Source organism: Dipodomys merriami, unplaced genomic scaffold (assembly GCF_024711535.1).
Source record: "Dipodomys merriami isolate MVZ:Mamm:240054 unplaced genomic scaffold, mDipMer1.0.p SCAF_57, whole genome shotgun sequence".
Classification (NCBI taxonomy): Eukaryota; Metazoa; Chordata; class Mammalia; order Rodentia; family Heteromyidae; genus Dipodomys; species Dipodomys merriami.
This window is the reverse complement of record NW_027206146.1, coordinates 7,007,668-7,031,509: the sequence shown is the minus strand read 5'-3', so window position 1 is coordinate 7,031,509 and position 23,842 is coordinate 7,007,668. Positions and strand designations below refer to the sequence as shown.

General features: G+C 51.5%; 3 protein-coding genes across 8 annotated transcripts; 1 reads left to right on the top strand and 2 right to left on the bottom strand.

The window, feature by feature from the left end:
- Positions 1-667: 667 nt before the first annotated feature.
- LOC138812562 (binder of sperm protein homolog 1-like) lies at positions 668-6,867 on the bottom strand. The gene is made up of 5 exons (XM_070000534.1): positions 6,720-6,867; positions 4,092-4,112; positions 2,676-2,705; positions 2,043-2,174; positions 668-889 (listed from the first exon to the last, which is right to left on the bottom strand). The coding sequence occupies exons 1-5, from the start codon at positions 6,787-6,789 to the stop codon at positions 750-752; spliced, it is 393 nt and encodes a 130-aa protein (XP_069856635.1). The 5' UTR covers positions 6,790-6,867; the 3' UTR covers positions 668-749.
- Positions 6,868-7,456: 589 nt separating this feature from the next.
- On the top strand, positions 7,457-16,331 carry LOC138812561 (epididymal sperm-binding protein 1-like). 6 transcript variants are annotated; one of them, XM_070000530.1, is made up of 9 exons: positions 7,457-7,617; positions 8,113-8,260; positions 8,697-8,849; positions 11,201-11,290; positions 12,519-12,677; positions 13,995-14,141; positions 14,552-14,710; positions 15,317-15,503; positions 16,027-16,331. In XM_070000530.1, exons 4-8 carry the CDS (start codon positions 11,224-11,226, stop codon positions 15,472-15,474), a joined length of 690 nt encoding a protein of 229 aa, XP_069856631.1. In that variant the 5' UTR covers positions 7,457-7,617; positions 8,113-8,260; positions 8,697-8,849; positions 11,201-11,223; the 3' UTR covers positions 15,475-15,503; positions 16,027-16,331. The 6 variants fall into 6 exon arrangements, with proteins under 6 accessions (XP_069856631.1, XP_069856628.1, XP_069856630.1 ...); XM_070000527.1 differs by having other exon boundaries at positions 8,113-8,393; XM_070000529.1 differs by lacking the exon at positions 8,697-8,849 and having other exon boundaries at positions 8,113-8,393.
- Positions 16,332-17,989: 1,658 nt separating this feature from the next.
- On the bottom strand, positions 17,990-22,507 carry LOC138812560 (calcium-binding protein 5). Its single transcript, XM_070000525.1, has 6 exons — positions 22,439-22,507; positions 20,536-20,566; positions 19,839-19,982; positions 19,121-19,230; positions 18,735-18,882; positions 17,990-18,248 (listed from the first exon to the last, which is right to left on the bottom strand). The coding sequence occupies exons 1-6, from the start codon at positions 22,499-22,501 to the stop codon at positions 18,223-18,225; spliced, it is 522 nt and encodes a 173-aa protein (XP_069856626.1). The 5' UTR covers positions 22,502-22,507; the 3' UTR covers positions 17,990-18,222.
- Positions 22,508-23,842: the final 1,335 nt, after the last annotated feature.

The following is a 23,842-nucleotide window of genomic DNA, read 5'->3' as shown; positions in this document are numbered from 1 at the left end:
CTGGTCCTGATGCTCAGGAGCAGAGTGCCATGCAGTGCCCCATTATTGTTTTCTGATTGTTTTGTAGTGTGGAGCTTGAATGCAAGGCCTGTGCATGCTGGGAAGGTGTTCTGCCTCTTCAGCCACACCCCAGCCCTTGCTCTTTTTTCTTTCTTTCTTTTTTGGTCCCAGACATGGGACCTGGGTGCTGTCCCTGAGCTCTTTTGCTCAAGGCTAGCTTAGCTCTACCACTTTGAGCCACAGCTCCACTTCCGGTTTTCTGGTGATTCATTGGAGAGAAGAGTCTCACGGACTTTCCTGCGTGGGCTGGCTTTGAATCGCGATCCTCAGATCTCAGCCTCCTCAGTAGCTAGGGGTTTACAGGTGTGAGCCCAGTGCCCAGCTTCATTTGCCTTTGTGAGCTGAGTGTCTGCAGCAAGGTGTGCAGGTCCTCCCCGACCCTCTGTGGCGCCCTGTCAGCCTAGATGGCTCCGATGGGAGCTGACAACCAGGGCAGCAACAGGAAGTGACCCGTGGCCGGGGTGACAGTCTCTGGGGTGACAGCAGCTGTGACCCCACCGGCACTTAGCTGCTAGGCAAGCAGACACTGAACCCCAGCAGCTGGCGCTGAACCCCAGTGATCACAGCCTCGACCATCTCCACCCTGCTCGGAAAGAACAAAGAAAGAACAAGAGGAGATGCCTTCATTTATTCATTCATTCGTTCATTGATTCCAGGCCTCGTCCACCCCGGCCCCCCTGCCTTGCTTCTCAGCAGTACTTCCACACTTGGTCCCGGTTGTAGTCAGGGGTCAGCGAGCACCACTTCCTCCCAAACACCTCGCCATCTTCTGTGCACTTGCGGTAGATCAGGCGCCGGTACCAGAAGGGGAAGGCACAGGGCGCAAAGTCTGCACGGGACAGGGGCGGGGTGGGGGAGGGGAGGTTCTTAGTAGCACGCATGTACACAGTGCGCACCCACACACACAATGCATGAATGTGCATGCACACATAGGCACACACCTGCACACACGTGTGTACAAACGATCACACCTACACACATGCGCATGTACATGCACACCCACACATGGGCACGCGTGGACATACTTCTGTGCCAATGAGACTATCGGGGGGCCTGCCATTCCCCCAACTGTGTCAGTGTCTACTGATTGGTTTCTTTGAACCAATTACCGCCCCCCACCCCATGCTGCCTGTTGTCCATGGGGTGCCGAGGAATGGAGTAAATAAAATGTGCTAGGTAGTTTTTTGCAGGAATACAGATGGAATGTGAGCTTGTCATGGGAATAAACTAAGCCAAGCTCAAAAAAAAAAAAACCAAGGGGCTGGGAAGGTGGCTCAGTGGAAGAGCGCTCGCCTAGCATGCTTGAGGCCCTGGGTTCGATTCCTCAGCACCACATAAGCAGAAAAAAAAGCCGGAAGTGGCGCTGTGGCTCAAGTGGTAGAGTACTAGCCTTGAGCTGAAGAGCTGAGGGACAGCGCCCAGGCCCAGAGTTCAGTCCCCATGACAAGACACCCCCCCAAAAAAAACAAAAACAAACAAACAAACAAAAAACCAACAAATCACATATTGCACATTTTCACTCACAGTGCCATCATCATCACCATCATGCAAAACAAGGACCTGGTAGCTCACGCCTGTAATCCCAGCTACTCAGGAGGCTGAGATCTGAGGATCACAGTTCAAAGCCAGCCAGGGCAGGAAAGTCTGTGAGACTCCTCTCTCCACAGAACCACCCAAAAGCCAGAAGTGGTGCTGTGGCTCAAGTGGTAGAACGCCAGCCTCAACACAAAAGCTCAGGGACAGCGCCCAGGCCCTGAGTCCAAGCCCTAGGACCCCCACACAATAACAACAACAACAACATAAAGATCGAATTGCTCCTGATGAGTTGAAGGAGACGCTGTGTGTGGCCTATTAGCATCACAGAACAGCCTCTGGTTTGTGATGTCTCATGTCTCTCCCCAGAAGACCACCGTACACTGCAGAGATGGACAAAGCCCCAGTCACCTCTCTCCCTCCACCCCCCTGCAGCCCTGGCTACTCACCCGACATAGCACAGTACTTCCAGTACCCGCTGAACGTGGTGTTCAGGGAGCACCACTTGTGCTTGGAGTTGAGTTTCACACAGTCATAGTACTTTTCCTTTCTGTACCAGAATGGGAAGACACACTCGCCATCTACAGAACACAGACCTCTCAGCATCACATCCAGGGCCTCCTCCCTGTGCTGCCCAGGCTCTGCCCCCCATGGGGGGACCCCAAAGTGTAGTATGGCAGGAGGACCACCTAGAATTCATAGTTAGCTTTGTGCCAGTCCTGGGGCTTGAACTTGGAGCCTGGGCACCATCCCTAAGCTTCTTTGGCTCAAGGCTGGTGCTCTACCACTCAAACCACACCTCTACTTCTGGATTTTGGTGGTTCATTGGAGATAGTCTCATGAACTTTCCTTCCCCAGGATGTCTTTGAACCTTGATCCTCAGATCTCAACCTCCTGAGTGGCTGGGATTATAGGTATGAGCTATCAGAGCCTGACTTATATTATATTTTTATACCAGGTGAGGAACTATAAAAAGGGGTGGGAGAGAGAAGATGACCAGAAAGAAGGTTGCTAATTTCCCCATCTCTTTACCTAATAAAAAGAGAACATACATTAGCCGTGAATTTTTCTGATCAACTTGCCTTCTATCTCTGGAAATTTAATCTCAGAATCTGGAAAATAAAATTGGTGAAGTCAATTGTTACCGTTTAGTCTGAGGTACTGAAGTAGGCTCTGACAATAAAATGACAGACCAAAAATCAGTTTCAGGAAAATCCAGTGTTACTGCGTTTTGCCAGGAACATGACATGATGTTTTATTTGCCTGAACTGGTTTTGTATTCTTCAATTTGGTTTTGCCAATTACTTTATATAAACCCTACACATTTATGAGTGTTTGCATCCCAAAAGAGTTTTGGCTATTTGTGTAAAATAGAATGTTTTCACCTTTGCTAAACAAGCACTCCCATGTTACTTGGTCTAGAGGAAAAAACAAACTAGCAATCATCATGTATTTATTTTATACCTAGCCACAAAGCTATGTTGTCTTACAAAAACAAATCATTTTTGCTGGTGCTCTGATAGGTTTTAAAGTCTAGAATCATAAACTATTTTTACCTGATAAGCAAATTGGTTTACAGACCAATTCCTTCTTATACTGTTACAAAGATGAGCACAGAAATAGACAAGCAAAGTTTATACATTATTTTATTTATTTTTATTTGTTTATTTATTTATTTTGTCGGTCCTGGGGCTTGAACTCTGGGCCTGAGTGTTGTCCCTCAGCTCTTCAGCTCAAGGCTAGCGCTCTACCACTTGAGCTACAGCACCATTTCCAGTTTTCTGGTGGTTAATTAGAGATGAGTCTCACAGACTTTCCTGCCCAGGCTGGCTTTGAACCGTGATCCTCAGATCTCAGCCTCCTGAGTAGCTAGGATCACAGGCATGAGCCACCAGTGCCCAGCTTATACATTATTTTATTTTTGTGCCAATCCTGGGGCTTGAACTCAGGGTTTGGGTGCTATCCCTGAGTCTCTTTGTGCCCAAGGGTAGAGCTCTACCACTTGAGCCACAGCAGTATTTCTGGATTTTTGGTTGGGAGATAAGAGTCCCACACTCTTTCCTGACCAGGCAGGCTTTGAACCGCAATCCTAAAATCTCAGCCTCCTGAGTAGCTAGGATTACAGCTGTGAGCCACTGGTGCCTGGTCTAATTTTTTGTTTCTTTCTATCCTATAACACTCAATTTTTGTGAAAAGAAAGTAACATTTTAAAGTAACCAAACATTTAGTCCTTCAAAAGTACTAGCAGCAAAATGAAAATTTTGTGCCAAGAATAAGATGATAATTTCTAAGAAAAGTACTTTCCTAAACATACCAATAGCAAAATGATAATTTTATTCTTCATCTTATTTAACTAGTTTTGAAACAGTATTTACCTGATATAAGGAAGTATGGTTTCTTATCAAGGTAAGAACTAATTCAATGAGTGCCTATTTTATTACATTTAAAAAGAAATTCAAGTAAGAGGTTTTTTATTGTTGTTTTTTAAATCAACTCACCTATAGTCGGTAGATAATCATCTGAAAGAAACAAAGTTAAACAAGCAGTTATTTCACTACATTTGATATTTAAAATAAAAGAACTGGGGAGGGAAGGTGATAGAAGATACATTGTAAACCCTAAACTGACATGTTGAATGGAAACTCTCTTTTACAAATACTTAAGGATGATCATAAAGTAAAAGGAACCAAAATATCTCACCTACTTTCATTCTGATAAAGAAATTGTGCAAAAGCGCCCCCTCCCCACCTTTTGTGGCCAGTCCTGGGGCTTGAACTCAAGGCCTAGGTATTGTCCCTGAGCTTTTTCACTCAAGGCTGGCATTGTACCACCCCAGCTTTTTTTTTCCTGGTTTGGAGCTTAGAGTGTCATGGGCTTTCCTGCTCAGAGCTGGCTTCAAACCACGATCCTCAGATCTCAGCCTTCTGAGTAGTTAGGATTACAGGCGTGAGCTACCAGTCAGTGCCCGCTTTGGTAGGGCTTTTAATTCACTCTAGTTGTAATGAGACTCAAAGAAGCTTCTTAAGAAAAGTAGCTTGATCTGATTGACAGGATTGGGGCTGGAGGGGTGAGAGGATATGGGGAGATTTTCAGTATTCAGGACAGACAATGCAGACACAGACATCTGGTGGGATCATCTGGGTACATCTGGGTACACAGACATGATGCCAGGAACAAGCACAGAATGCCATAGTAGTCCCGGAACTGGGCACCAGGATGTCTTACTCAAAAACACTGTGTTTTTTTTGTTTGTTTGTTTTTGTTTTTTGGTGGTGGGACTTGATCTGAGCCTAGGCGCTGTCCCTCAGCTCTTCAGCTCAAGGCAAGAGCTCTACCACTTGAGCCACAGCACCACTTCCAGTTTTCTGGTGGTTAATTGGAGATAAGAGTCTCACAGACTTTGCTGCCGGGGCTGGGTTGTGACCATGGTCCTCAGATCTCATCCTCCTGAGTAGCTAGGATGACCGGTGTGAGCTACCGGTGCCTGGCTTAACACTGTGGTTTTCCTGTACATATGAAAAGAGAAATAAGCTTGTCAGGTGCTGGTGGCTCAAGCCTGTCATCCTAGCTGCACAGGATTTCAGTTCAAGGCCAGCCCAGGCAGAAAATTTCTCTAGACTTCCATCTCCAAAATAACCTACACAAAGCCAGGTTGCAGGGATAGGCAGGCTGAAGGGGTAGGGAGAGTCTCTGCCTAGCAGGTAGAAGGCCATGAGATCAAACCTGGTACTGCCAAGAGAGAGGGAGGGAGGGAGGGAGGGAGAGAGAGCAAAGGAAAGAGAGAGAGAAGAGGAGGGAAGGAGGGAAAGAATATCTTAATAGCCAAATTTTAAAAAATGAGATTGTAGAAAAATAAAACTTGTTGAAACTAGTGCAAGATCACAATGAAACCCTCTGTGCCACTAACATATGCTAATAACATATACTTATAAAAATGTTTTTTTTCTGAGGCTGGGAAGGTGGCTCAGTGGTAGAGTGCTTGCCTTGCATGCATGAGGCCCTGGGTTCAATTCCTCAGCATCACATAAGCAGAAAAAGCCGGAAGTGGTGCTGTGGTTCAAGAGGTAGAGCGCTACCCTTGAGCTGAAGAGCTGAGGGACAGCGCCCAGGCCCAGAGTTCAAGCCCCACAACCGACAAAAATATCAATCAATCAATCATTCGCACAGCTGTGCACAGTACTTATCAACATCACTAAGGCAAGCATCCAGACTTCAGCCCCACTTTCCAATGGCCCCTGAGAACTGTTCAAGGCAATGTGACGTTAGTCCAGGAATAAAAACGAACGGACAGGACATCCCCATCGGGATGTTAAAACATCTGTGAGAGAGAAGGCCCTGTGTCCGCCCCCAGGACCATTGACCCTCCTGTCTCCTGCTTCCTGCCTGTGTAATATTCCAATAGTCATTCTAGTCATCCTGGCTCCTTCTGTTTTCTTTGTTGATTCTCCCCCATTTTTTTTCCTGAGGATGAGGAGCATCTTCCCCTTTTTGAGGGGCTCCTGAAGTAGGGGTGACTGCAGCCTCCAATAGAGGCCCAATCAAGCCCAATACTGTGAAGACTACGGGTCTGGGGGGGGGGGTGGGCAGAATGATGCAGGCTCCAGCCTCGGGATTATCTGAGGACTGTGTTTGGGATTAGGAAAGCTCTTGGAACACCAGGCTAGAGAGGGAAAATGTTCTCTCTCCCTATCTCAAAACACATGTCACAGACTCCTGGGAGCTGAGGAAGTAGCTCTTCTGCTTGCTTAAGCATAGATAACAACTGGTCAAGCATTTTCCTGAGATTGGAGAAGTGGTTTGAGCTTGCTCTAAAATAGTTTAGATAGTAATATACCTAGACATTGTCTCATAGGTTAAGTAAAAATGTATCTGTGGAAATTTTTTGTGTGAATGTTTTCTGACCAAATCTTGGCAAGATCATGCTTGCTTGTCTTTAAATACCCACTAACAATAAAGCACAGCATGCAGTGGCAATTGCTGTTTGCACGCTGCATCCCCTGTGTCGTGGTGATTTCGTGACCCTTACCCAGGGACCCCAATGCACTAGACGTTGACACAATACCACCTGCCCTGGGGGCCTCTCCCCTTCAGTACCATTCCCCCAGCCCCCTGACCTGGGTCCTCACCTTCGTACTGTTTTCCCAGCATGCAAGGGAGCAGGCAGACCCAGAGCCGCAGGAGCCCTCCGCTCACCATGGCCCTCCCGGGTGCTCAGCCGCCCACCCTGGATGCCTTACAGTCCTAGACACCGACCTCAGCCTCTGTCTCCTCCCATCGCCCCCACTCCAGCCTCTGCCCTGTAGCTTCCCCTTTCCTCGGTCCAAGTCTTCTCCTCCTCCTCCTTCTCCTCCCCCTTTGCATCTCTTCTTCTTAATCCTCCACCCCCTTCTTCTCACTCCACTCCATCTTCTCTTTCCTCCCCTTCCCTCCTTTCTCTTCATCCTCCCCTCCACCTCCTCCTTTTCCTCCTTCTGCTTCGCCTCCTCCCATTTCTCCCCATCTACTTTCCTCAATTTTAGGAGACCTCAAGCCGGGGGGGCTCACACAAGCATCGAGTCCCCCTCGGGGCCTCGGGACAAATGGGCGATGCCTGGACATAGGTCCTTTGAAGTAGAGAACTTGGCTGTCATTACTCAGCCAGAACCTGGCCAGGAGGAGGCCACGGCCTCCAGGACACGTTCCCCCGCCGGGCCTCCACCCACCGTGACCGGTTTATGGTGTCCTAGGAGGACTGTGGCTCACCTGGGGCCATGGTGGATCGGCCCTGAGGTGACGCCCTCAGAGCCTGCACTGACCTGGCCACATTCGGGAAGCGGGGGTGGGGGTGGGGGGCATGAGCCTCTTGTTCATAGCCTGGCCTGGCCTGGCCTATTCCCACTCAACCTGCAGATCTTGTGAGCACAACTTCAAAGAGGATCAGTGCAGGGGGGGGGAAGAAAGAGAGAGAGAGAGAGAGAGAGAGAGAGAGAGAGAGAGAGAGAGAGAGAACATGCACTAGGCCCAAGAAGGATTCTTCTTCTAAAGGTATAGATATCTGGGTATGGGGGGGTTGTGAGGAATGGAGTCTGGGGTTCCAGACTTTCTGATATAACAGGAATGGAACTCAATATATATATATATATATATATATATATATATATATATATAAACATCTACAGATATATTTATATAGCTATGTGTATATATATATATGTATCTTAAGATAGATCTATGTACATTTCCTAATAGGTTTATATTTAAAAGGGAAAAAACAGTGTAACTGATTTTTTAATATAATTTTATTAAGGTGTTGTAGCCATTTCATAAATCAGGTAGTGAGTATTATATATATATAATATTGAGTATTATATATATTTTTATATATATATATATATGACTAGTGGAACCCATGATACACAGGCTTATCCTGTATATGTGTGTGTGTGTGTGTATGTGTGTGTATGCGTGCACCTGTGCATGTGCTAGTCCTGGGGCTTGAACTCAGGGCTTGGGCACTATCCTTGAGTTTTTTTGTTCAAGGTTGGTGTTCTACTGTTGGAGCCACAGCTACCTTTCTGACAGCTGGGTACTTCACTGGAGATAAGAGTCTCATAGACTTTCCTGCCCAGGATTGACTTCGAACTTCGATCCTCAGATCTCAGTCTCCCAAGCAGCTGGGATTACAGGCGTGAGTAGCTGGGATTACAGGCACAAGCACCAGCACCCGGCCTTATTACCATTTCAAAGAAAAACACATTATGCATTTAAAATATTCCTGAGATCATTTAGACTCTGTGGCTGTACCTCACCTTCAGAATCGGGTAAGTGTCTAGGACCCAGCCTGGACTACCTCAGAGACAAGAGTGGATGGGGACAGACAGACACACAGACTCTGGGAGTTTAAAAAACAAAACAAAACAAATCAAGGGAAATGAGAAAGGGGAGGGGTTGGGGGTGGATTCCTTGTCTTGTTGAGATGCTCCGGGGGTGGATGATGAAGGTGGATTATTTGGACATTACCATGTTGAGGGAGTCTTCGTGATTCTCGGGTTTGGGGAGGAAGGCAAGAAGCAAAGGGGCTGGAGGACTGATTTGCCTTTAGCATTTTATGGCCATGTTGTCAGATCCTCAGGGCCCGAGTGTTCACTGTCTGTGGCCCCGAGGGAAGCACAAGGCTCCAAGTTGGAAGAGAGCTGAGATTCCCAAGAGACCTTCCTTCCTGAGATTCTGTCCTGTCTGCTTCAAAGAGGCCAACATTTCTAATAGAGGGGGCGCAGGTGCGTGTGTGCGTGTGTGTCCCAGGTAATCCTCCTGTGTGTGCACATGTGTGTCTCATGTGGTCATCTGTGTGTGTGCACATGTGTGTGTGCCCTATGTGTTCATCTTGTGCGTGCACATGCACGTCCCATGCAATCATCACACATGTGCAGTCATCTTGTGTGTCCCATGCAGTCATTGTGTGCGTGTGCGCATGTGTGTGTCCCGTGCGGTCATCTTGTGTGTGTGCATGCGTGTGTCGCATGCAGTCATCTGCCGGGCAGCAGGGGGCCCCACACTGTGGAGAACCCCCCTGAGGGCTGCAGTGGCCACCCCTCCATCCGTGGCTGGGTTGTCATCCTCACTGAGCAGATGGCAGGCCGCCATCGAGGTGCACCGTGGGCAGGACGGGCTTGGAGCACTCAGTGCCATTTCTGTCTCCCTGCTCTGCGGCAATCGTTCGGGGAGGATGAGGCCCCAGCCAGCGCCATCCATCTCAGGCCGTGCCGCGCCCTCCCGGTGGCTGGTTCCTCTGGGTCCTCACCGTGGTGTCTGGTCAACGGTAGAGCTCTTGAAGTCATTGGATCGGTGATGGTGGGAGGGACGCTGATGGGTGGAGGGTTGGATGGATGGATGGATGGATGGATGGATGATGATGAAATTATAGATGAGTGGTATGGATGGATGAATGGGAGATGGAAGAAAGGCTAAATGGATGGAGGTTTGGATGCATAGGTGATGGGCAGATAGATAATGGATGAATGATGGATAGATGGTGGATGGATGATGGATGATGGATGGGCAATGGATGGATGGGTAATGGATAGAAGGTTGGATGGCTGAATAGATGGAGCGTATGTACATATTATGTGATGTATATAATAGAACAATGTCTATCATGTATTGTCCTTGGGCTCACCTCGCAGAAGTGGCTGATGTGCAAAAAGATTGGGTAGAAAGGAACAGATGTGTTCAATAAATAATTGGAAGCAGCCTGGAGAAGCTACAAGCCATCGGCTCACACCAGGCTGGAGGCCAGAGGATGCATGGTATAAAAATGGAGCTAGCATTGCAAAGCCAGCTCCCTGTGTGCCCAGGGCAGCCAAAAGCTCCTGAAGTGGGGAGGGAAGGCTACGAATCCTCTCATTTCTTATATCTCTGGCCCTCCCTCCCTCGGCCTTGGATGCACAGGGCATTGAACCAAGCTTGTGTCCACCACAGGGCCTTTGCACTTGCTCTTCTCTCCCCGCTCCCCCTTCCCATCCTCCTCACTGTTTGTTCCTTTGTGTCATACAGAGAGTTTATGTGAGCATGAAAAAGGTGATGGCGAGGGACCGTGGAGAACATTAGTGAGCATTTTGATCAGGTCATGGCTATTAATAGAAGATCTCTGGGGGTGGTTCCAGTCAATGAGCAGACCAGCCAGACAACCGTGTCTGGAACACGCAGGCGAGACCCAAGTTCTTTTGAGCATGGAGACAGTTAAGCGCCTAGGCACCCTGTGCCCTGAGCCTCGGGATGACTGGGGCTGGCCCCTGGCCCGGGTATCCAGAAGTGGCGCTGTCGGTGGATGAAAAAGGGGGGAGCTGTGGCTTTGGAGAGCACTGCCATCTGACATGGGTGGGCTTTTCCCAGACATCACGCCAGAGAAAGAGAAAATCCATCTCCAGATCTTACGACAAATGTCACACGTCTTCTCTCACATACAAATGCTACCTCTAAAAGACGGGCAGATGGAGTGTCAGCGACTCACATCCATAATCCTAGCTACTCCGAGGGTTGAGGTCTGGAGGATCATGGTTCAAGGCCAGCCTGGGCACAAACAAGTCCATTCGACTCTTAGCTCTAAACTAGCTAGCAAAAAAAAAAAAGAGCAAATGTATTTTGAGAATGTGCTGATTCTCTTCTCTCCTTTCATGTTTGTTTTTTATTGTCTTCTGAACTGCTCTGAACATGGTAGCTTTTTGGCAGCCTCTTCCATGGTTAAGGATGCTCTTCATTCTTACTATTTGGTCCATCCAGCATCAATCTACCTGCCAATCACTCCTCCACCCACCCACCCACCCATCCAGCCGTCTACTCATCCATCATCCATCCATCATCCATCTATCCACCCATCCATCCATCATCCATCCATCCATCCATCCATCCTCCATTTATCCAAGCTTCCATCTATTCAGCCACCCAACCTTCTATCCATCTGTCATAGATATGATATCTACGTCATATATTATCTAATGATATAATCACACAATCACATAATATATAGTATACCTAGCCAGGACATCATGTATGTGTCCAGCAAAAATGTTTACTTTTTAGCTGGCAAAGCAAAGGAACTAGATGAAGCAAAGTTTCTGTGTTCTCTCAGGGCATTGAGTGGAGGCAGCAAAGATGCAGCAGTGCAGCTATGTGCTGGGGTGGATGGCCTTCCTCCTCCACGCTTACCAGACCAGTGGAGGTGAGTTGGGGGTGTGTGTGGGAGACAGTCCTGAGAGGTGTGGAAACTGGGAATGGAGCCCAAGTCAAGATTTCTGGGCACACAGAGGTGGAAAAACCTCAGACCTCCCCAGGGTTTATACCCCAAGATCTGAAGTCTGGGCCAAGCCATGTTATAGGCACAAGGAGTGGGAATATAGATTTGGCCACGGGAGGGCAGGACGTGAGCAGGCCCAAGGTCGAGAGTGCATACACGCTAAGGTCAAAAAGAAGTGAAGAGGGGTGAGGCCGAGCAAAAGGGGTATGGATGGTGGAGGTTTGGTTTTTTGTTTGTTTGTGGGTTTGGGTATTTTTTTTGCCAGTCCTAGGGCTTGTGCTTAAGCCTGGGGTTCTACTACTTGAACTACAGCTCCACTTCCAGCTTTTGGAGCTCAGAATCTTATACAGAATTTCCTGCCTGGGGTGGCTTCCAACTGCAATCCTCACTTGGGAGCCTCTTGAGTGGCTGGGATTGCAGGTGTGAGCACCAGAACCTGGCTATGTAAGGATTTTTTTTTTTTTTTCCATTGGTGAGGCTGTGAGGGGGAAGTGTCTGTCCTCTCCTCTCTCTGCTTGCCAGGCCCCTCACCTCCCAACCTATGTCAGGTCACACAGGGTGAGAATCCAACCCAGAGCAGACCTGAGGACAGGGTGCATGGTGAACTGGCAGAGGCCCTACCCAGTTGGAAGCTTATGTTTTTGTTGTTCTTGTTGTTTATGTCGGTCATGGGGCTTGAACTCTGGGCCTGGGCGCTATCCCTCAGCTCTTCAGCTCAAGGTGAGATTTCTACCACTTGAGCCACTTCCGATTTTCTGGTGGTTCATTGGAGATAAGAGTCTCACGGACTTTCCTGCCAGGATTGGCTTTGAACTGAGATCCTCAGATCTCAGCCTCCTGAGTAGCTAGGATGACAGGCGTGAGCCACCAGGGCCTGGCTAGGTTTTTTGTTTGTTTTTTTAAAATATCTAAACCCAGGGCCTTGAGCCTCTACTCTAGACCCAACCCCCCAGCCTTTTCTATTCCTATTATTCACAATCTGGTGACATATGCCTGTCATTCCAGGAGGAAAGATAAATTGGAGGATCATACTCTAGGCTCAGTTGGGTAAAAAGTGAGACTTTCTCTCAACTCTAATGGGATTAAACAAAGAGCTAAAGGATTGGCTCTGGAGGCAGGCGGGTCATGAATTGCTGGTGATTGTGGCCCTCAGCCCCGGCCACCTGTCTTTCAGAGGGCCAGGAGGCCTGTGTCTTCCCCTTCACCTACAAGGGCACCACCTTCTTTACCTGCATCCAGATCAACAGCTTCTTCCCATGGTGTGCAACCAGGGCGGTATATGATGGCAGGTGGAAGTACTGCAAGGTGGAAGGTGAGTGGGAACATTACCAGAACACTGGAACTTTACCAATCCCTGTCTCTGTCCCCTGATTGTCCCCCTCGGCTGTGTCCCCCATGGTCTGCTGGGAAAGCAGGGTAGATTTCCTAGCATGAGCAGCACAGCCACGCACACAGACACAGGAGAACGTGTGGACAATGCTCCATTGAGCACTGAGTGCAAATGCGAGACCCGGGGTTGGTGGCTCCCGCCTGCCATCCCAGCTACTCAGGAGGCTGAGGTCTGAGGATGGCAGTTTGAAGCCATCCTGGGGAAGGAAAGTCTGTAAGACTTTTATCTCCAGTTAGCCCGCAAAAAGCTGGAAGTGGCACTATGGCTCAAGTGGGAGAGCACCAGCCTTGAATGAAAAAGCTAAGAGAAAATGAGGCCCTGAGTTCAAGCCCTAGGACTAGTATATGCATGCACATGTGCACACACTTGTACACACCACACATGCAAGCATATATACAAACACACAGGCATGCACACACTTGCACACATACATATACACAACATGTGCACACAATACACGTGCACATGCATAATATATACATGCACATTTGCACATGTACATGCTCGCAACCAGATGATATGTGCAGTGTGGGCACCTGGGTGGGGTCAGAGGCCCAGTGCTGCTCCCCAATGTGGAGATATAGGACCTGCAGGGGGTGGACGTGGGGAGGGGCCTGCAGATGTGGGGCGGGGACCTGTGGAGGCGGGCCTGTGGGCATGGGGGGAGCCTGCGGAGAGGAGGGCCCTGAGGGCATGGGACAGGGCCTGTGGACGTGGGGCGGGGCCTGAAGAGTTGCGGGGGAGGGAAGGAGCTGTGGGCCTAGGGTGGGACCTGCAGGGGCAGGGGGCGGGGCCTGCAGAGCGGAGCTGTGGGAGGAGCCTGCGGACATGGGCGGGGCCTGCAGGCATGGGTGGAGCCTTCAGGCATGGGGCGGGGCCTGTGGAGGTGGAGCCTGCGGGTGTGGGTGGAGCCTGCGGATATGGGTGGGCCCTGCAGAGGGGAAACCTGCAGGCATGGGTGGAGCCTGCGGGCATGGGGAGGGGCCTGTGGAGGCGGAGCCTGTGGGTATGGGTGGAGCCTGCAGGCATGGGGAGGGGCCTGTGGAGGCGGAGCCTGCGGGTGTGGGTGGAGCCTGCGGGCGTGGTGCAGGGCCTGTGGAGGCGGAGCCTGCGGGTGTGGGGCGGAGCCTGAGGGCATGGGGCGGGGCCTATGGAGGCGGACGCGGGGGGGGGGGGGGGGGGCGGGCAGGTGGGTCCTGGATCCAGAGGCCCAGCCCCGCCCCACCCCGCCCGGCACAGATTACCCGCGCTGCATCTTCCCCTTCGTCTTCCGCGGGAGGCCTTACGAAAGCTGCACACTGGAAGGGAGCCTGGTGCGGCGGGCCTGGTGCTCCGTCACCTCCAGCTTCGACCAGAAGCGCCAGTGGAAGTACTGCGAGACCAACGGTAAGCACCGCGGAGCCGGGCGTAAGTACTGCGAAACCAGCAGCCTCAGGAGCCAGGGTGGGAAGCATGGAGGACGCCGGACAGCACTTTCCTCCCGTCAGGGTCAGGCAGCCACCGGCTCATCCTGCCATCGCAGCTCCTCAGGAGGCTGAGATCTGACGATCGCGGTTCAAAGCCAGCCCGGGCAGGAAAGACCGTGAGACTCTGATCTCCAGTGAATCAGCAGAAAACCGGAAGTGGCGCTGTGGCTCGCGTGGGAGAGCGCTGGCCTTGAGCTGAAGAGCTGAGGGACCGCGCCAGGCCCAGAGCTCAAGCCGCACGCACGCATCGCACACGGGTGGTGGATGGCAGCCGTGTCTGTCCCCTCTTTTTGACACCACCTCCCCTCTCCCCCTCCCGGTCGTTCGCAGAGTACGGCGGCAACTCCTTCAGCAAGCCGTGCATCTTCCCCTCCACCTACAGAAACAGCGTGGTCTCCGAGTGCATCGAGGACGAGGACAGCAAGCTGTGGTGCCCCACCACGGAAAACATGGACAGGGACGGCAAATGGAGCGTCTGCGCCGACACCAGTAATGGGGGACGAAGGGCCTGGGCGGCTTCCCCCTCCCCGAGGCCTTGCTGTGTGCCATGCGCAGTAGGAGCCCCGGGAATGTGGGGTGAAGGGGGGGCGGGGGAGAACACATCACCCAGCCAGGTGAGGTAGTGCATGCCTGTAATCCCGGCACCTGGGAGGCTGAGGCTGGAGGATGGGGAATCCACAGCCTAGATTTCATGGAGAGACTCAGGTCTCAAGGAAACAAAAGAATTGCATTACCACGACTGGCTTTGCGCTGCAAGCGAACAGTCATGATGTTATATGAAAATTGTAACGCATTGCCGGGCACTGGTGGCTCACGCCTGCCATCCCAGCCACTCGGGGGGCTGAGATGTGAGGGTCTCGACCACTTGAGCCACAGCCCCACTTTGGGCTTTTTGCTGCTTAATCGGAACTAAGCGTCTCACCGACTTTTCCCGTCTCAGGATTGGCTTTGAACCGCAGTCCTATAATCAGCCTCCCAAGTAGCTGGGATGACAGGCATGAGCCACTAGCACCGACCTGGTTTTCTACCACACATCTCCCAGCGGACACCCCCAGGGAATCATGGCCTTCATCCTGTCCCCTTCTTCCCCCTAAGGAATTTCTGCCTTGTCACCCGGCTTCCCCTGCCACTTCCCGTTCAACTATAAAAACAAGAATTATTTTAACTGCACCAAGATAGGGTCAAAACAGAAGCGCTTGTGGTGTGCAACATCTTACAACTACGACCAGGACCACACGTGGGTGTACTGCTGATGCCCAGCAGGGCAGAAGAGGCCTAGAAGGTGAGGGGTGCAGGTGTGGGGGTGCTGCTCCCCCTGAGCTTCACTGCAAGGTAGACCCCACTTTCCAAGATGGAGTGGAGCTAGGGGAAGATTGGAACTTACAAGGAGGCAGGTGGAGGTCTGGCCTTATGAAGGTGGGGCAGGGAGAATAATGACTTAAGACGAGTATAGTGGTCCATGCCTGTAATCCCAGCACTTGGGAGGCTAAGATGGGAGGAAGGTTCTTGTGTGTTTGTTTTGTTTTTGTGCTGGGGATGGGGCTTGAATTCAGGGCCTCACACTCTGGCTTGACTTTTTTGTTTGTTCCACTCAAGGCTGATGCTCTACCACTTGAGCCACAGCTCCACTTCTGGCTTTTTGCTGGCTCATGGGAGATGAGACTCTTGGACTTTCCTGCTGCCTAGGCTGGCTTTGAACTGTAATCCTCAGATCTCAGCCTTCTGAGTAGCTGAGATGACAGGCATGAGCTATGGTGCTAGGCTCAAAGTCTATTATATTATTATTATTATTATTATCCTTTCAGAGAGAAGCCAGTCTTTGGAGAAGGCTGCCCTGGGCTCGCACCTGTGCCTTCCGGGCCTAGATGGTCACCTATAGAAACACCAAATTATCACCCTATGGGATCATACCATCTTCTGAGAAGAGCACAGACACCCAGAAAACGGCTCCCAACCCACCGCCAACCCATACCCACCTTGCCGCTTCCTTGAAGGAGACCCTGCCTACACCCTGCATGGACGCTGCAGGGCCCGGGAAGAAGAGGCCTGGGGTAGCATGTGGTCAGCATCTAATCAGATCACTAATGAATAAATAAATGAGCAATGAATAAGTGAGCAAGGAGGGGGTGCGTCTGCGACCCTGGCCTTCTGTCCCCCTCGTCTCCACGTCTGGAACCTGGGCAGGAGTAGGGGTGGCCCCAGCAGAGGCTGGAGGCCAAGGGGATGCCCGCACATCCACACCAGGACAGCAGAGGTGGGGCTGTGGCCTGCCCAATGGACAGACAGAAGGACAGACGGATGGACTGACTGTCTGAAGGACAGGCTGGGGTGGGGAGGCGGGGCTTCCACCGGCTCTGCTGGCCCCAGATCTGAGACCCTCCTCCCTCCTCTCTCTGTCTCTTTCTGTCTCCATTTGTCTATCTCTCTGTCTCTGTCTGTCTCTCCGGCTCAGTCTTTTTCTTTCTTTGTCTCTTTAACTCTTTGTCTCTTTCTCTTTGTCACTTTCTTGGGATCTCTGTCTCTGTCCCTTTCTGTCATTCTCTGCCTGTCTCTTCTAGTATGTCTCTATGTCTCTATGTATCTCTGTAAGTCTGTCTATGTCTATCTGTCTGTCTGTCTGTCTCTGTCTGTCTGTCCCCCCCTCCCCTGTCTCTGTATCATGATATTTTGTAGGGGATTAGTGCCCTGGGATCGGCTTGCTCTAAGCCTTTATAATCCAGGTTTGTGATTTAATCCAACCTACCACCCCCCAATATCTCACACCAGGGTGATGTTGAGGTCAAAAGGGAAAAGCATAGATTGTTTTCCTGGAAGTCAGCGTGATGGCCTCGAACGCCTGTTGTTTTTTGTTTTTGTTTTTCTGTGACACTATATTGAACCCTGGCCTCACACACACAGCTAGGAAAATGCTCCTCCAGCATTCCAGTTGCACTCCCAGCCCTTTTTCCTTTTGTTTATACTTTAGAGTTTGTCGTTGTTATTGTTGTTATTTTTTGAGTTAGTCTTACTACCTGTGTCAGGGCAGGCTTTCAACTCTTCATCCTCCTATTTCTGCCTCCTGAGTAGCTGGAACTACAGGTAGGTGCCACCACGCCCAGCTGAAGACTCCATGAGCCCTGTGCACATCCCAGTTTCTCAATTCCTATTGCTGGATCTGTGGCTGATGCAGCCCCCTCTCTTACCAAGGCCCCTACTCTTACCCAGTTTCTCAAGATTCCCATTGCTGGATCTGTAGCTGATGTGGCCCCCATTCTTACTGAGGGGGAGGAATCTGAGGTTGAAGCTGGCAAGAGAAGGGCAGACTCTGTGTGTGTGTGTGTGTGTGTGTGTGTGTGTGTGTGAGAGAGAGAGAGAGAGAGAGAGAGAGAGAGAGAGAGAGAGAGAGAGAGAGAGAGAGAGAGAGAGAGAGAGAGACTGAAACTATTTCTGGCCAGATTTTTTTTTTTTTGCCCAAAAATTCCCCACAGGACTTCTCCCCGCTTTCCCACCACAGGGAAAGCAACTTGGGCAGGTCTGGGATTTAGGACTCTGAAGGAAAAGACACCATTAAGGGCTGGGAAGGTGGCTTAGTGGTAGAATGCTTTCCTAGCACGCATAAAGCTGGGGTTCGATTCCTCAGCATCATATACACAGAAAATGCCAGAAGTGGTGCTGTGGTTCAAGTGGTAGAGTGCTAGCCTTGAGCTAAAGAAATCAAGAGACAGTGCCCAGGCCCTGAGTTCAAGCCCCAGGATTGGCAAAAAAAAAAAAAAAAAGACACCATTAAGCTTTGTAGTTTTGGAATGGCCCTGGGCCCGAGGACCCCGTATATTCCACACACAATCTTGTCCTTCTGCATCGAGTCCTGAAGACACCCCTTCTGGCCACCACGCAAAGCGACTGCTGACAGTCTAAGCTCAGTCCACACTACTGCCAGGCCCCGCCCCCCTCCACCATCTTTCAGGGATCCTCCATTGGTGTTCTTTCCACATTGCTCGGGTGAGGGGACTTGTGGGAACTCCTCAGCGAGACATCATCTTCACAAACTCTGCAAAGAGAACCCCCAGGGAGGTGTGTGAGGTGAGATGAGTTGCTTCCTTGCACAAAACCTGACATGGCCAGCACTGAGCTCTTAGGGATGACGAGGTCCAAGACCGATACAGAAAATGCTTCTCAAATCTGCCTCCCAATTCCAAGTGCTCACTTGGAGAAAATCAAGGACAGGACCGGTGGCTCACACCTGTAATCCCAGCTACTCAGGAGGCTGAAATCTGAGGGTCATGGTTTCCTGCCCATGAGACTTATCTCCAGTGAACCACCAGAATACTGGAAGTGGTGTTGTGGCTCAAAGTGGTAGAGCACTAGCCTTGTACAGAAAAGCTCAGGGACAGCACCTAGGCCCTGAGTTCAAGCCCCAGGACTGGTGAGTATGCACGCATGTGCATGCACACGCACACTCATACCGGGACAGGGTGACTTGTGAAGTCACACAGGAGTTAGAAGTGGATTTCAGGTTGGTTCACCCTCTGATCACCTTCAAAATCCACGGTGCCGTCACCATTGATGTCAGCTTCCTGGACCACCTCGGCGATCTCTCGGGGGGTCAGCTTCTCCCCCAGGAGCCTCTGCATGGCCTGCTGCAGCTCCCCCAGTGTGATCTCCCCATCTCCATTGGCATCGAACTGGACACAACCAGAGGGCTGGGTCAGGAGCAGCGGTGGTGGCAAAGGTGGCCCTGAGTTCAAACTCCAGGGCCAGCACACAATATAAACAGGAGTGCACACCCATATATACCCGCACGTAACACACACGTGTGTGTGCACTCATGTACATACCACCACACTCATGCACATCCCCATGTGTGCACAAGCATACACACCCAACACACCCGGGCACACGTGTGCACCCCCACTCGCTCACTTCCTTGAAGGCGTCTCGCATCTCCTGCACGCCGATCATGCCGGCTGTCTCTGCCAGCAGCTTGGGGGTCATCAACTCCACGAAGTCCTCAAAGTCCACGCGGCCACCCACTGGGGACAGCAGAGGTGAGGTCAGAAGGGTTCCTTGCCTCAGTCTTCTGTCCCTTCGCTCTGCCCTTCAGGGCAGTTTAAGAAATAGCTCCCAGGATTGGGAAGGTGGCTCAGTGGTAGAGTGCTTGCCTAGCATGCATGAAGCCCTGGGTTCGAGTCCTCAGTATCGCAGGCACAGAAAAAGCCAGAAGTGGCACTGTGGCTGAAGGGGTAGAGCACTAGCCTTGAGCACAGAGAGGCTCGGGGACAGTGCCCAGGCCCTGAGTTCAAGCCCCAGGACCAGCAAAAAAAGAAAAAGCTCCCATCTTCTTGTCACGGCATTCTTATTTTGTTTTTTTTTTTTTGGGGGGGGTAGCTCAAGGGGGAGGAGGAACCAGTCCTGGGATTTGAACTCAGGGCCTAGGAGCTGTCCCTGAGTTTTTATACTGAAGGCTGGCGCTCTACCACTTTAAGCCACAGAACCACTTCTGGCTTTATTTTTGGTGATTCATTGGAGAGAAGAATCTCAGCTGTCAGATCTCAGTCTCCTGAGTAGCTGGGATGGATTACAACGCCTGCCCTCCAATCCTACCCTCTGTGACACCCCCCCCCCCGGCCCCTGGCCTCACAGTTCATGCGGATTTGCTGGCCCAGCTCAGTGAGCTCCATCTCGGTGGGCATGTAGCCCATTGTCCGCATGAGATTCCCCAAGTCCTTGTATGAGATGAAGCCGTCCCGGTCCTTGTCAAACTCCAGAAAGGCTTCCCGGAGCTCTGCAGGTTCAGGGAGAAGAATGGGGTGGTCACAAGCACAATCAGAGGGGATTTTTTAATTTTTCAATGTTGAAAAAAAAATGGTGACATTGCCTAGGATGCATTATGTTTCACAGTGGACATGCTGTATTAAAACCCCTTAGTGTAACTACTTAAGGATCAGAAGAAGAAAAACAATTGTCTCTCAGTCATGGGGCCTGAACTCTGGGCCTGGGCACTGTCCCTCAGCTCTTCAGCTCAAGGCTAGCACTCTACCACTTGAGCCACAGTGCCACTTCCGGTTTTCTAGTGGTTCATTGGACATAAAAGTCTCATGGGTTTTCCTGCCCAGGGTTGGCTTTGAATTGCGATCCTCAGATCTCAGCCTCCTGGGAGCTAGGATGACAGGCGTGAGCCACTAGTGCCTGGCAAATAAATCGGTTTTGTAGAACAAGATCTACAAACCTGCAGGTGAGAAGAGAGAGACAGAGGGATGGGAGATTTTCCCAGGAAGGACTTTACACTGAGACAGAGGATAGACTAAGCAGCGGACATCTGAGCGGGGAGGGTTTACCTTCGATCTCATCTTGCCCCAGGGGTCTCTCCTGGAAAGAAGGCAGGGGAGGAATATGTAGAATCAGAAATCCCAGCTCACCTTTTTCCTGCTTCTATCATTCTTCCTCCTGCCAACCCCCCTCCCCCCTCCCCAACCCCCTCCCTGGCATTTCCTCGTCCCCCATCTTTGAGTCCCCAATCCCTCCCTCTGCCTTTCCCAGGCCAACAACTCTCCTTGCACTGAGTGGATCAAAGGCCCGGTGGAGTCCGAGCCTCCCTTCCAGACGGTCTCTGCCCTCTGGCCTCCCCAGGGCTGATAAAGGCCACTATGCCTGCCTCACAGCAGGGAAGGCAGGGTAGAGGGCTGAGGGGACTCACCACAGATTGCTCTCTTCCTAGACCAAGCCCAGGCCAGAGAACCCCATGGTCCTGACACCCAGCCACCGCTGTCCCCTTGGTGTCCCACTGGGTTCCTCAGACTACGTCTGCTCCCCAGGCCTCAGCCCCCGAGTGGGATTAGTGTGCATGGCACCCAGAAACTTCAGGCAACTTCCAGCCATCAGTGCTCTACCTGCTTCTGGCACCACAATGGCTGGGCCTCCAGACTACTGCCCCCAAGAAATTCTATAAATCCTTCCTTCCTTCCTTCCTTCCTTCCTTCCTTCCTTCCTTCCTTCCTTCCTTCCTTCCGTATTCCTTCTTTCCTGTCTCCTTTCTGTTTTCCTTCCTTCCCTCCCTCCCTCCTTCTTTCCTTCTTCCTTTCCTTTCCTTCCTTTCTTTCTCTCCCTCCATGTCCTTCATTCCTTCATTCCCTCCTTCCTTCCTTCTTCCTGTCCTTCTTTCCTTCTTTCTTCCCTCCCTTCTTCTTTCCTTCCTTCCTTCCTTTCTTCTTTCTTTCCCTCCCTCCTCCCTCCCTTCCTTCCCTCCTTCCTTCCTTCCTCTTTCCCTTCCTTCCTTCTTCCCTTCCCTCCTTCCATGTCCTTCTTTACTTCATTCCCTCCCTCCTTCCTTCTTCCTGTCCTTCTTTCCTTCCTTCCTTCTTTCCTCCCTCCCTGTCCTTCTTCCTTCCTCCCTCCCTTCTTCCTTCTTCCCTCCCTCCCTCCCTTCCTTCTTTCCTTCTTTCCTTCCTTCCTTTCCTTCCATCCTTTCTTCTGTCTTTCCCTCCCTCCCCCCTTCCTTCCTTCTTCCCTTCCTTCCTTCCTTCCTTCCTTCCTTCTTTCCTTCCTCCCTCCTTCCCTCCTTTCCTTCCTTCCTTCCCTCCTCAGATAGAATTCAGAGTTTCTCATTTATGCAAACATTCTACCACATGATCCACACCCCAGACCTTTTTTTTTTGCTTTGATTCTGTTCCAGCTAGGGCCTTCACAACACACCTGCCTTAGTCTTTGAGATGGGGGAAGGCGGAGGTGATCTTCCTAACATTTTTCCTAGGCTGGCTTCAAACCATGATCCTCCCAATCTCTGCCTTCTGAGTGGGTGGGATGACAGACCAACCCACCGTACTTGGCCAGCCCCTGTCCTCCTCGCACTGACTCCCTTTGTGCTCGGAGCCTGGCCCCAGCTCTCCGGCCTTTCCGTCTCCCACACCATCCCATCCCTCCTCCTTCCTTTTCCTCTCTTTTTCAGGGACCTCAAAGCTTCACCTGGGATACAAACCAACCTTGTCCTGCTACTCATGCATTGCATAAGCTCAAAGCAAAGACTTCATGACTCAGTCCCCCTCCCCCCCCCCCCGCCCCCAGTAGAATGGGAGTGAAACAATCTCCAAGTTCAGGAGTTGTTCTGTAGGAAAAGAAAACCCAGGGCCAGGCCAGGCGGCAGGGCCATCACTACCATGGCAACATCTCCACGGGGACACTACCACGGCCCCCTCCCCCCCCCCCTTGGTGTTCCCCTGCGGCCCCCTCCCCGGGCCTCCTTACCCGGTGCTTCTCTGCGATGCCCTTCCTCAGGAAGATGCAGGCGGGGCCCATGGGGATCTGCATGGAGGATGTGCGGGCTGGGCGGAGGCTGTGGTCCAGGGTGATCCTCCTTCCCGCTGGCCTCTGCTGGCCTGGTTGTGTGGGTCCCTGTGTGACAGAGCTGTGACAGCTGGGTGAGAAATCTCAGGGCGGGATCAGAGCCCTGGCCTCCCCATCTGGCTAGAAGGAGGATGGGGGCGGGGGAGTGGGGTGGAGGCGGGGGAGCCAGTGTGAGGCTAGGAGATTCTTTTATCCCCAGGATGGAATTGGGGAGCTTGTACAGAAATGATAGGGATTAGAGCGAGGGTAAGGGCACATCCCCATTCACCCCACCTCCCTGAAGCAGCCACATTCCACTCAGCCTAGACTTTGGGCCACAAAAGATGGACAGGATCAGACCTCTGGCCTCAAAGAACCATGACTCAGCCAAGTGGTGTGAGTGTGCTTCCCTTCACTGCCCAGCCCTTCCCTTCTGCTTTGTGAGTGTGTGTGTGTGTGGGGGGGTGTGTTCCCATCCTGGGGCTTGAACTCAGGGCCTGGGCGTTGTCCCTGAGCTTTTATACTCAAGGCTGGTGCTCTACCACTTGAGCCACAGCTCCACTTCTGACTTTTTGGTGGTCCATTGAGATCAGAGTCTCATGGACTTTCCTGCCTGGCTGGATCCTCAGATCTCAGTTTCCTGAGTAGCTGGGATTATAGGCGTGAACTACTGGTACCCAGCTTCTCTTCTGGTCTTCCTGGATAATTTAGAGGGAAGAGCAACGTGGCAGAGGAGGATAGGGGGTGAAGCACAGAAGTGTGAGGAGGGTGTCCATACTGGGGGCAGGGGGGAATGTGGGGGGTGGAGTGGAGGGAGCAATCTGACATGGGAGGAACCATATTCCCACTCAGGGTGACAGCCCTGAGGGTGCTGTGCTCTGGACATGGTTTCAGTGTTGAGGACCATGTTGGGAACTTGGTCCTCAGCGATGTGGAGCTCAATGGGAAATCAACAGGGATGCAGCCCCCTGGAGGTGGTAAATACACTTCCATGGGGACATCCCTGCTTGGTTTCTGGGGAAGTCATACTGCCAAGGTCCCCACACTGGATAGGGCCTCTGTGGTGAAATAGGAAGCAGAGGCTAGGGTGGGCCCAGGCTTGTAGCCCTGGTTCTGTGCAACTCTGACTCCACCCCTTCATTACCCAACTGCTGGGGAGTGGTGGGAGGAGGTGCTTGGCCTAGCACAGGGCCTGGGTGCTGGGGCCGTCCACCATGAAGCTAGCAGCAAATCCCGCAGGTGGGGAATCCAAGGGGGCAAAAATCCATGAGAACCCAAAGGAATTAACGGAGTAGGGGGATGGGGGAGGGGAGCAAAAAACACCAT

Coding starts and splice junctions, on each gene's coding strand:
- LOC138812562 (XM_070000534.1), bottom strand. CDS start 6,789: ATGGTGAGCGGAGGGCTCCTGCGGCTCTGGGTCTGCCTGCTCCCTTGC. Junction 2,706..4,091: donor TGATTATCTACCGACTATAG/GTGAGTTGATTT, acceptor TTTATTTTCCAG/ATTCTGAGATTAAATTTCCA. Junction 890..2,042: donor GAAGTACTGTGCTATGTCGG/GTGAGTAGCCAG, acceptor TGTCCCGTGCAG/ACTTTGCGCCCTGTGCCTTC.
- LOC138812560 (XM_070000525.1), bottom strand. CDS start 22,501: ATGCAGATCCCCATGGGCCCCGCCTGCATCTTCCTGAGGAAGGGCATC. Junction 19,983..20,535: donor GGGGCAAGATGAGATCGAAG/GTAAACCCTCCC, acceptor CTGAACCTGCAG/AGCTCCGGGAAGCCTTTCTG. Junction 18,249..18,734: donor CGGCACCGTGGATTTTGAAG/GTGATCAGAGGG, acceptor TTCTCTTTGCAG/AGTTTGTGAAGATGATGTCT.
- LOC138812561 (XM_070000531.1), top strand. CDS start 11,224: ATGCAGCAGTGCAGCTATGTGCTGGGGTGGATGGCCTTCCTCCTCCAC. Junction 11,291..12,518: donor CGCTTACCAGACCAGTGGAG/GTGAGTTGGGGG, acceptor TGTGGCCCTCAG/CCCCGGCCACCTGTCTTTCA. Junction 14,142..14,551: donor GAAGTACTGCGAGACCAACG/GTAAGCACCGCG, acceptor GGTCGTTCGCAG/AGTACGGCGGCAACTCCTTC.